The 11,671-nt window shown below is 43.5% G+C and overlaps 2 protein-coding genes across 3 annotated transcripts; one reads left to right on the forward strand and one right to left on the reverse strand.

Moving 5' to 3' along the window:
* The first annotated feature begins 92 nt into the window (after positions 1 to 92).
* ap5b1 (adaptor related protein complex 5 subunit beta 1) lies at positions 93 to 6,111 on the forward strand. 2 transcript variants are annotated; one of them, XM_086198408.1, is made up of 4 exons: positions 93 to 190; positions 293 to 386; positions 1,595 to 2,389; positions 3,981 to 6,111. In XM_086198408.1, the coding sequence occupies exons 1-4, from the start codon at positions 147 to 149 to the stop codon at positions 5,892 to 5,894; spliced, it is 2,847 nt and encodes a 948-aa protein (XP_086054534.1). In that variant the 5' UTR covers positions 93 to 146; the 3' UTR covers positions 5,895 to 6,111. The 2 variants fall into 2 exon arrangements, with proteins under 2 accessions (XP_086054534.1, XP_086054533.1); XM_086198407.1 differs by having other exon boundaries at positions 127 to 386.
* c3h1orf50 (chromosome 3 C1orf50 homolog) lies at positions 5,952 to 9,973 on the reverse strand. The gene is made up of 5 exons (XM_086198409.1): positions 9,672 to 9,973; positions 9,072 to 9,187; positions 8,431 to 8,517; positions 7,935 to 8,066; positions 5,952 to 7,675 (listed from the first exon to the last, which is right to left on the reverse strand). The coding sequence occupies exons 1-5, from the start codon at positions 9,718 to 9,720 to the stop codon at positions 7,490 to 7,492; spliced, it is 570 nt and encodes a 189-aa protein (XP_086054535.1). The 5' UTR covers positions 9,721 to 9,973; the 3' UTR covers positions 5,952 to 7,489.
* Positions 9,974 to 11,671: the final 1,698 nt, after the last annotated feature.

Consider the following 11,671-nt stretch of genomic DNA (forward strand, 5'->3'; position numbering starts at 1 on the left):
CTCATGAGTAGTTAAGTATGTGTAAAGACACTGAGTTTACGGAGTCATTTGTAGAATTTTTAACAGTAAGCGGCGTGAACGATGAGTCGATGTCGCGAGATTTTGCTAGAGCATGTGACACAACACGGAAGTCGTCAGTGAACTGAATGTGGGATGTCACCGAGGAAAATGCGTTAGATACGATTGAAGTGTATGGCATGAAATTATTTATTCGAGAGTTTCGTCTGTAGTGTAGGGTTGAAGCGATGATGGCGGTGAACTGGGCTGAGAGGATTTGTTCTTTTTCCCGCAGTCCCTCCCGGTACCTCTGCGAGTCAACAGCTGAGGTTTTCCTTTCTGAGCTGCTCCGGGAGCTTCGAGATGACCGAGCCACATTTACTGTCAAGGTACAAGAAGCTCTCTGATGATAATACTTTAAGTTATAACCCCTGCCGCTAACATTCAACACCCATGTGTCGCTGTCGTTGAGACATTTCACATTAAAAAGATATAAGTAGTTCGTATTAGTTACTACACTCTTCTTAAAAAACAATGTCTTTCAGTACTGCAGAAGATTGAATTAAAAAAATCAGTGAGCCAGAGATTTCGATTGTTGCAGGTTAACAGGTTTGGAAATTAGCAGGCGAAGGTCCAGACAAAGAACGGTAAAGTTCTGAAACTTCATGCTTGGCCACTGCATAGGGCAAGTTTTTCAAAGTATCCGTGTTGGTTGTGCCGCCAAACAGAGAGCAAGAAAAGCAGAACATTCTTTTGGTCATAGTACATCAACAAAGCCAGTTCTTTCTTTTGTACCATTCAGTCTGAAAAGTACAAACAGTTTTCTGTCCCTTCTTTTGTTGCAGACAAAGATTAGGCGTCGAATCTGGTGTGAAAGGCACCAAATGCCGTCACATTCAAACTCATAGTAAGGGGTCCATTGGCTTGTTTAAACTTGCATTCTCTCGTCACTTAAAAGTAGATGTTTCTTCCTCGAAAGAAAGCCGTGAAAACTAGCCGTGGTAGCAGGGTCATCATGTCCATTTACTCATTTAAACTTGCAGCTTGTATGGAGGAGGGAATCAAAAGGTGTAGTCGTGTCAATTCTCGAAAGCACGGTGAACAACCTGAGAGCCAGTACAGCAGTGTACAACAGTGTTTATGCGCAAGTGGTGTTTGTGAGGTATATTCAACAAGTTTTGAGAAATACATCTCAGGATGTGTGTTTTTGAGGGTGAGTTTAATGATGCTGAATGATTTCTGTTGTTTAAATGTTTGTTAAAGGCTTTTATATATCCAGATATGAGGTTCCATTTTCAGTACCATCACTTCAAATGGGAGTTTCAGATTACTGAGTCAATGTGTGTGGGTCCAGAATAGGAAATGTTTGAAAATCCCTTTATTCACTGACTAGAGATAATTCAGCAGACTTCAAAGTCTGAAAGCAAAATGTTAATAATTCCCAGATGCTGCTCCTCAAATACTGATACTGTATGTGAAGATGTTCTTTGTCAGTAAACCAAATCAGTTTTGTACTGTTTGTGTTTCAGTTTTGAGATTACAATTGTGGTGTTGTGATTTAAACTGAGTCCATAGCTGTGTCTTTGCTGCACCCCAGGTCCTCCTGCTGTTCCCACTATGTGAGCAGCCAACCCTGCTGTGTTCCACTAATGCTGTTGGTGAGGAGACAGCCCTGGAGCTCATGTCAGTGTTCGCCCAGTGTCCAGCAAAGTCAGTTCAGTTTCGCAGTCACCTCCTCCTGGCTCTTACTTCTGTGCTTGTCTGCACTTCCTGTGTGAACCAGCATTCGCAGGCATCTCAAGACTTCTTGGAATTGCTCCTTCAGATAATCCAGGACACCAGTGACCTCCATGGTGATGGTACGCTTCGCTGTTTGCGGGCTGTGGCATGTGACTGCCTACGAGAGCTGGAAGCCTGCTGCCCCACCCTCCTCTCTCAGCACCTGGAGCTGTTGAGTGGGCTTTGGCATCGAGAGAGTACCAGTCTCCACCAGGCCTATGCAGGACTTAAGACTCTGGTATTGAGGAACTGTGTATATCAGCTTAGCCAGGATCCTGGAGCTGGCGCTGAACATCTAAAAGCTCTTCTCGGAGTAAATGCATCTGTTGCTTGGGAAGCGGAGCAGGAGTCAGGACTGGGGGGCAACAAGGACTCTGCCATTCTGTGCACCCTCATCATGAGCCCCATGGGTACGATGCCCATCCTCCAGACTGGGCCTGACTGCAAGGAATTGCGCTCAGTCCTGTCCTCCCTCCTGGAGGAGTCCTACCTCCTCACCCCGCTGTGTCAAACTGCACTGCTACATAGATTGATTGAAGTGGTTGCCATGGTGCCTGGTGTCCCACCGTCCATATTCAGAGCTCAGCTCCTTCGACTGCTCGGCACAAGCGAGGTTTGTTACCTCCACCAAGGAGGTTTTGTTTGTCTGTTTGTAGAGTGATGCAACAAAAAAGCTAGCTACATTTCATGAAACATAGAAGAGCCCATTAAATGTTATGGGCTTTTCAAGGTAAATGGTAAATGGACTCAATTTTATATTGCGCTTTTCTACCTTCGCGGCACTCAAAGCGCTTTACAGTGTCATCTCATTCACCCATTCACACACACACTGATGGTGGAGGCTACCATTCAAGGTGCCAACGTACTCATTCAGTATCTTGCTCAAGGACACTTCGACATGGTCACCGGGGTCGAGGATTGAACCAGCGACCCTTTGGTTGCTAGACGGCCACTCTACCCCCTGAGCCATGCCGCAATAACGTCTGTTCTGTCAGTGCCCCTCTCAAGTGGAACGCTATAAAGACCAATGTCCAGTTGTTTTGTTACGGTATTTAAAACATTTCATCTCTCGACATTGTCCATGTTTCTCTGAACAACCCACAGTTCACACTGTCTACTCTTGGAATTGATTTTACTTCATTGATATTAGTGTGTCGTCACTTTGAAAAGTAGCTATATCTGGACTATCTTGAGATAACAGAGGCTCTGCAAATATACTTTATTTTTTTGATGAATTAAAAAAAAAAATTCAATGCTGCAGGAACTAAAAATAAATCTATAATCCTTTGACCCCATTTACACCTTAAATGCATTTTTGGTGATCACATTACGAATGGCTAGTGCCTGAACATATGAAACTATTGGTGTGAGTGCGCCCACGCAGAGGATGGATAGTGATCCAAACAGTCAAACCTCCTCAAGAAGTTGTCAGTAATACATTGTAACCGCTTTGACCACAAGGTTAAATGTGTTCTTATCCAGAGGAGACATACATTTATGATAACTTATTGGTGTAAGTTGTGAATACTCGTATAACCCAAAAAGATTTAATGTCTAAAAGACCTCAACTGATCTCGTTCCACCCATCAGTTGGGCAGAATGAGATAATGACTGTCCAGTTCGTCCTGACTGTTGGTGCATGTCCCCTTTCTCTCCCTCTTGATCTCTGTCCCTCTACTCCTTCTGTATATCTGTCTTCCTCCATTATCTGTCTTTGTTTCTGCCCTGCTCTCCTGCTCTGTTCCATCCCAACCGTTCAAAGCAGAAGGCCGTCCCCATTGAGCCTGGATCTGCTCAACGTTCCTACCTGTTAAAAGGAAGGTTTTCATCATCACTGTTGCAGGATGTGCTTGCTCATGGAGAATTGTTGGGTGTAGATTCATTGAAGGAGTGTGGTACTCGACCTGCTCTACTTGTAGAGAGTCATGAGATAACTTTTGTTGTGATCTGGCACTATAGAAATAAAACTGACTTGAGTTCGACTGAACAGCTAATATTCATAAACCATGATTAATTTTATATTTGTCAATGAGAAACTATATTGCAAGGCCAACCATATTTAAACACAGTTATAATTGTGCAAATCACACACAAATCCTGCAAAATAAGCCTCTGCACAGGTCATAATTTGCTCACAGACCCGGTGGACAGACATGCACACAACATTCGTGACTGACAATAAAATTCTGTTTTATCATTTTCAGGCTTGTCTGTTCCACAGCACCCTGCTAATGAAGTTGGCGTTCACTGACAGTCTGTTCAGTGCAGATGACGAGGCTTTCATTCTCAAGCGGCTGGTCATTCTCTCCCAGCACCCTTTACTTAGTACACCAGAGAAGCTCTTCTATATGGACTGTATTCTGCACTTTCCTGAGAACCGTCCAATCAGCTGCGGCGATGTCGATGAGAGCCTACCTGTGTTGTTGACTCCAAGGCTAGCTTCCACACTAGTGCCCACTGTATTCAATGACTGCATCACCATGCTGGCCCGCCTCAATCTGTTGTCTCTGATCTACCTGGAAGAGGCAGAGGAAGGGGAGGAAGGCAAGGGGGTGGCCTACCTCTATGGTCACCTCACAGCACTGCTCAACATTGTGGAGAATGGAGGCAGCAGAGAGCTGGTTGTCACCTTCTTCAGAGCAGCCTTCCTTTTTCTCCTCTACTTCGGCCACATGGAGAGATACTCTAACAGTATGATTGAAAAGCTGAGTGAACTCTATCGCTGTCATTCCTACCTGGCCCTCCACGTAATCGACCTTGCTGACCAGACGTTGAGCCACCTCTCTGAGTCTAATTGGGCTGTTGGTCTCCTCAGGGCTATGCAGCAAGTCATCACTGAGGCCCCGCTTGCCCAGCTTACTTTACAGGACCTCCACTGTCACCTAAAGTTGTTGGCTCGAGTGGCTGAGGAAGGGGACATTGTTCAGCACAGCACCCTCAGCTTCCTGTCAAGAATCCTCACTCAACCTTCCTTGTCACTGTGCGAAAGAAGTAATTGGCGTCAGGGAAACGCAGTCCTGGGAGTTTGCAGGCGCCTCCTGGTGCACCCCAGCCTGGACTCATTGCTCATCCCTTTGGCCAACACTCTACAGCATCTCACCTTTTACTACGGAGACACAGACATCCAAGATCATGCCCGGCTTTATTACACCCTTCTCACCACTCTGTCCAGGGAGAAGCTGGCTGGGGTATTGGCTCAGGGTGTGAGTAAGGGGCGGCATCAGGTAAAGCAACGCTCATTGTCCGCCATCATGACAGACAGTGACGGGTTAACTAGCGTACTAACCATTCACCAGACAGAGACACCTATACTTAAGCTGGTTGAGTGGATCGATTCTGACCCACAGGGCGGAGAACAGACCCATCAAAAAGGTGAACAGGCAAACAGTCCATTACTGGAAATCTACAGAGCTCAATTCAAAGACCCCAGCTTTGCCTCAGAGATCCCTTTAGACTACCATCTGACTCATACTCAAGCCCACCATGTCTGCTTTGATCAGCTCTTCAGTATCCGCCTACACTTCGAACTCACAGACCACCACTACGAAGAACTCTGTGACATCAGTGTCCCTTGTCTGTTCAAAAAGCAGCCAGCTCCTGTTGTGAAGCTGAGACTGAAGCCCAGGTGGCCCTTCCCCACCACCATCCACGCCAGCGCTATCTTCACCACCCAGGATGGGCTCTCCTGGTACTCCCTCCTACCAGACATACATGTGACTTTCCAGCAGGTCCTCCTACCTCTGCCTTCCCCACCCAGTTGGGGAGCAGCTGGTAGATTGAGTGTGTTTGAGGGATTGTGGGAAGAAATCTGCTGTGTGAGCAGTAAAGAGGACGGGAACAAGTATGCTACCAGTCTGTTCTGCTGCCAGCTAGATGTGGAGAACCTGGCAGCCTGGGTGGAAAAACACTTTCTCCGCTTCCTTATAACAGATCCATCCCATGAAGAGGAGTTTAAAGTGCTTCTCTTCCTCCCCCCACAGTCTCACGTGCTGCTCAAGATCAAGTCTGGAGAGGATGTTGTTCACTTCAGCATTGCGACAGAGAACTGGCAACTTCTACCCCACATCAACACTTTTCTACTCACTTTAACATCTTTGCAAGAAATTAATGACATTTAACCATCATGGACCTCTGGTGTGTTTTTAAATGGAAAAAAATCTGACTTTTAGCAAAAACATCTTTAAAACTTTATTTCAATTGTTATTAGCTTAAGATTTGATTTAAATAAAATGATTGCTGTTTATCTTGAATTAAAAAATATGTCATTTTGTATGTTTTAAGTTACTCTAGCTATTTAAAAATAAAATACAATGTACTGAAAAAAACTTGGTCAAGTTTGATGGCAAGTGTTACATGGCTTAACAGCAGTTGTATTTCTACGTAAAACCTTGGTAAGAAACTTGTTAAGATCAGTTTTATATGGTGTGGGGGGGGGGATTCATCATAATTCCTGCCTGAAATATCCATCCATGCATGCATTTTCTACCACTTATCCTGTTAAGGGCCACAGAGGGGCAGGAACCTATCCCAGCAGCCTTCGGGCGAGAGGCAGAGTACATCCTGGACGGGTGGCCAGTCCATCACAGGGCCAACACATACTGACAACCATTCACACTCACAGCCACACCTATGGTCAATTTAGAATCTCCATCCATCCATTTTCTCCCTCTTATCCTGTTAAGGGCCGCCAGGGGGCTGGAGCCTATCCCAGCGGCTTTCGGGCGAGACGCGGGGTTCACCCTGGACAGGTTGCCAGTCCATTGCAGGGTCAACACATATAGACTGACAACCATTCACACTCACAGTCTTACCTATGGTCAATTTAGAGTATTCAATTAGCCTAGTCTCCCCTTGCATGTCTTTGGACTGTGGGAGGAAGCTGGAGTGCCAGAGAGAACCCACGCAGTCACAGGGAGAACTCCACATAGAAAGATCCCCTGCCTGTGCATGGGCCAGGGCTCGAACCCGGACCCATCTTGCTGTGAGGCGACAGTGCAAACCACTGCACAACCGAGCTGCTGCGCCTTAAATATTTTGATGTGAAAAATGAATCATTGGATATTTAAACCCAGTTTAACTGTAATAGACATAACCTGAAATTGTGTGTGTATGTAGTTTCACAGCTGACAGCTCAATCCATCAGTGAAACAAGACATTTTGCCTTGGTAAGCCCAAGATGTTTTAAAACCAAAAAACATGTAAAACAAGTGATTTGTTTAGTGGTGAGCATCACTTCATATTAGTTTGAAATGAATTTTAAGAATACTATGACACTGATTGGATATTCATGTCAAAGAATATTTAGATATGAATTCCTCAGAGACAAGACAGTTTAAAAATCAAATTTAAAATTGAATCTGCATCGATAATTTTTTGTCTCCTCAGAATCAAATGGTGAGGTGCCTAGAAATTCCAGCCCCAAATTTGAAGCAAAGACTTTAAAACTTTATTTGTAAATAGTACTAAGACTGGTAAAGTAGTGAAGAGTCCCTACACAAGTGTACAGCCCAATCTGTTATTCATACAAGCAAACACTTGTCGTAGGACAGCAAGAACTGATGGTGGTGTAGGATGGATGGATGCCTGTCAGTACCTCTGACCCACCAATGGTCTGTGGTAACAGTTCATATCATGGAACACTTGAGTGTCCATCTGTCTTTTATACAACACCAGTCCTTTTTCCAAGTTGAGTCCACCTGCAGCAGCCCATCCTTTATTCAGCGAGACCCTTAAAGTTGGCTTCTGTGTACAGTGGTAAGGATTTCTGCTGGCTAAGAAGTTTCTCCATGATGGCGATCTCTGCATCCCTCTTCTGCACCTCATCTACAGGACTCCAGGACATGTCATGCTGAAGTTTGAATGCGCCAACAAACTGATGAGGACAACTTGGGCCCCATTCCTTCAGGAGAGACGAGAAAGAAGGCATGCATTGGCAACACAGGTAGCATAACAGCGCAACAGATGGTATGACTTGTATATGGTATATCTAATTTGCCATTGTGTCTCATCTTAGCCAATGTGTCACACCCCCCTATTTTTTTTCATACACAAATTTGTTGAGAGGCGGAGCAGCCTCTCTTCCTGATGGAACTTTAGATACAGCACTGATATGTCACAAGGTACTGTAATACCTGATTATAATAGAGTTAAAGGCCAACCTTAGGGGAAATGATGGAGAAGTATTTCTGTCCAGATGACCGCTGGTAGAGGTAATACATGTTGCCTGGTTTTTTCACAATGTTACAAGCAGCGTGGTGGAGGTCAGCATCTCTCTTGGCCTCTTCTAAAACCTGGAGAGAGAGAAGACCAAGCAAATGCAAGTTGGCCTGGAGGCTCTTCCTTCATGTCTGGTATACAGTCTACAATAAGTTCTGGTACTCACAAAAGCCAAGATACAAAAACTTGAAAAGAAGAACAATCTGCTATTGGTGGATGGATTATTTCTATTTAGAATGCCCTGTTAGTTCCCCCCATCATGATCAGCAAAAAGAAGCCATGGTATCACTAATCCAAGATGAAGTGAAGAAGTAGAAGTGAAGAATTACTATGTCCAATACAGTTATTATGTGCAACACTAATAATCCAAGGTGAGGTGCAGAAGTTGTCCATTAGCAAAGTTTTATCGTCCTTCCCACCCAGCAATGATGCTCTTACCTTTCTGGCCTGTTCCTGTAGATACCTGATCTGGTCAGCAATGACTGTTAATTTGTTGCAAGCATTGGCTTTAATAAAGTCATCTCCCTGAGAGAAAACAGATTTCAGCATGAGCGCTGGTAAATCAATCCACATCACAGTTGTTTCACTCTTACAAACTAAGACGTGGTACATATGAGCATGTGTGATATAACTGCGTAATCTGAGTACTGGCTGACAGCTCCAAATTCAGGTGTTCAAGCTTGTCAAGCATGGACTTGAGGGTTTCTGAGCAAACTGGCAGCAGGTTGTTGAATTATTTTCCCTAAGTAGATTGTCACATCTTCTGTATGAGTGTGTCTTTCTCAACACAATTCAAAGTGAAATACAAACATGCAAAGCATATTATGTGCAACCACAATTTGAGAAATTTACCCAGATGTGTTGCATATACTGAAAACTAATTCTTCACATGAATAAGGCAGATAGAAATGATGTGGCCTATTTTATCTCTAAAAGCATGAATAATGTACATGTATACAGAGCAGGGAATAGAGCTCTGAACACAAGTGGTCACCAGGGACACATCCGGAGACCATCTGTACGAGCACTACATTTTAATGCCAGGTCTGATTTCACTACAATTAAAACCGGATCCACACCTTCTGTACTTGTGCTGCCAGGGCTACCAGGTCCATGGGGTCTCCAACCCTGGTGGTCTGGTAGGAACTGACCAGTTCCAGTCCCCCGGGAGTGCTGCTGGTCTCAACCAAAGTCACTGTAAAGACAGTTACATCACACTTGTGGAATACACGTAACGTCATTAGGCAATCACCAGGAACATTGGTGATCATTTACTACACCGATGAAAAGAAAATAACATTTGTTATTCACACACGTAACCTTTATATATGTAATATAAACATTACACAGAAAAAAAGAGCATTAACAGTTTAGCCATGGGCTTGTGGAACTAGCGTACTCCACATTAACTGGATTAGCTCGATGTTTCAACTGTGAATCAGATATGAATTTTCATCAGCCTTTTAGCGAAATTAACGTTAAAGATTTGGTGGTTTAACAGTGACGTTACGTCAGTCATAACACGTCAGGTGCTTTCACACCCTCGGACAGACTGGTGCGCTGCAAACTGGTCAAAACTGAGTAAACTAAACATACCCATGCTAATCTTGATTTGATTTTCTTTATCCCATAATTGATACAAACGTTCAAGGTGACGAGGTTTAACAAAGTTACTTTACCGGTGGTAGTTCTGTCGGGCTGACCGGGGAGGCTAATAGATCGGTCCATTCTCTGCTCGTTCACCTTTTACAGAACACCTCGAACAAATGAAGAGCTCCCTCTATGTTCCCACTCAGCCCAGGGCGTGCCAGTTTTGTAACGAGTTTATGTTTCACTAAAATTATGAGAAGCTAGTGGGGTCCTCCAACCCCTGCCCCTTTTCAACTACAGTCGACCTTTTTTGTGCCTGAGAAAAAAACGACTTAGGAGCAACCCTCTAAAATAACAAAAAATTCACAGTTGTCGTCTGTCGTTGATGTTGGCTCTGCAGGCCCCGCCCCTATATTGACTACTTCTTTAGTGGAATTTTATGGCGATGGTAACCGAAAAAGTTGCATTACCGCCATTCAGTGGATTTTTATATATTCAACGTGCTAGTGTCGGAGCAGCGTGATGTCACCCACAAGCCACAAGAAGGGTGTGAATACTTACTTCGACCTTGTATCCGGATCTTTAACCGTAATATCTGTAACATACAGGATTCTCCTGTCAGTATTAAGCACCATCTTAATTTTCTCAAGATTTCCCTTTCACTGCATCTGCATGATTGATCACCATGGCAATAGTAAACCAGTCTCTTGTCCTCTTGTACATATGATGTGATCTTCTTTGAACTATGTTTCATACATATGTTTCATGCATACATTTTCATCTTTTAGGTCTACACAGCTTTCTCTTATGACAACATTAAATTTCTTCTCTGATTTTGGTCACTTTTATTTCCTTTGCTCAGCATTTTGCCTGATCCTGTTTAATGGTTTCCTCCACGATATATACAAATTATGTGCTCCCACAACCCCTGTTTTTCCTGCATACTGCTGCAACAAGTCTATAGTCTTGTCAAAAAAGATGTCTAAGATTTCCCTCTCAAATGTCAAATAGACTGATTAACTGTTGTTCTTTCTCATCCAAGCTCTGAATTTTCTCAGTTGTCTTGTTCACACACCATTAGAACCCAAGCCAAAAAATTCCCTCAAAAACATCATTTTTAGCCACACTTCTCTTGATTGGTAAAATATCTCCAACTACGCTCTATAGTCTCACATATTTTGCCCAGTGACCTTCAAAGCATCAGAAACAAGGACCTCAGCCCATTTACTCCAATCTTAAAATTAAGAAGGATTTTCAAGAGGGATAAACCCTTTATACAGCAAAAGCTTTATAAATCACACAAGAATATAACCTACACCATTATATTAAGGAAAGTCCCTGATCATACCAGGTCCCAAATTTTGAGGATGGCCAATACGGTTTGGATGAGAGAAGCCAGTGTTTGAGAGGGCTTTTCCCTTTTAGGTTTCCATGTGAAAAGTGCTCCGTCATAATGACTGGAAACTGACAGGCAGAGCTGATACCCTGGGGGAATCCATAACAATGTGACAGTTGCCACACATACCTAAGTCCTCTTGGAGAAAAAGTTTACACTAGACATTAAAATGTGTCACAGACTCCTTCCAGAGTCCATTTCAACTGTCTCCATATTCCCTCCCAGACTAATTCAACCCATACATACATTTTTAACCCTTTAGTAGCCACGTTGAATTATATGAAAATGTAATCATTATATCACTTGAAAGACTTGGAAAAATCTCCTTGGCAATCTGACAGCTGTCACACATGATGTTATCTAGTCCTCTCAAAGAGGCAAACAACATCTTTTAGTACAATTCTAATAGGCTTACCCCAGCAAGATCCTTGCTGAACACTATCTTGTAGTGCTTTTGACCTCATATTAAACACACTTTGTGAACATTGTGCAGAGAAAAAGATTATATTACAACATCTTTCTCCCATTCACAGAATGAACACAACATTATTAAAGCTGTTAAAAATAAGCAGAAAGAACATTTAGATTGACCAGTCGATGTAAGACTTTGGATCAAACAGAGTGTAAAAGGAGGGCAAAGTCCTGCTGGCAAAGGACTTTCTGAGAGTAAACACTGGGGCGCTGTCAAACACA

This window comes from Aulostomus chinensis, chromosome 3 (assembly GCF_037954235.1).
Source record: "Aulostomus chinensis isolate RoL2024-O1b breed Wild chromosome 3, RoL_Achi_v1.0, whole genome shotgun sequence".
Classification (NCBI taxonomy): domain Eukaryota; kingdom Metazoa; phylum Chordata; class Actinopteri; order Syngnathiformes; family Aulostomidae; genus Aulostomus; species Aulostomus chinensis.

Bases quoted from the DNA above. Each gene is read 5' to 3' on its own strand.
- ap5b1 (XM_086198407.1), top strand. From the start codon at position 246: ATGATGGCGGTGAACTGGGCTGAGAGGATTTGTTCTTTTTCCCGCAGT. The intron at 387-1,594 runs GTACAAGAAGCT...GCTGCACCCCAG, and splicing joins GAGCCACATTTACTGTCAAG to GTCCTCCTGCTGTTCCCACT. The intron at 2,390-3,980 runs GTTTGTTACCTC...TATCATTTTCAG, and splicing joins GACTGCTCGGCACAAGCGAG to GCTTGTCTGTTCCACAGCAC.
- c3h1orf50 (XM_086198409.1), bottom strand. From the start codon at position 9,720: ATGGACCGATCTATTAGCCTCCCCGGTCAGCCCGACAGAACTACCACC. The intron at 9,188-9,671 runs GTAAAGTAACTT...CTGTCTTTACAG, and splicing joins GCCCGACAGAACTACCACCG to TGACTTTGGTTGAGACCAGC. The intron at 8,067-8,430 runs GTAAGAGCATCA...CTCTCTCTCCAG, and splicing joins TACAGGAACAGGCCAGAAAG to GTTTTAGAAGAGGCCAAGAG.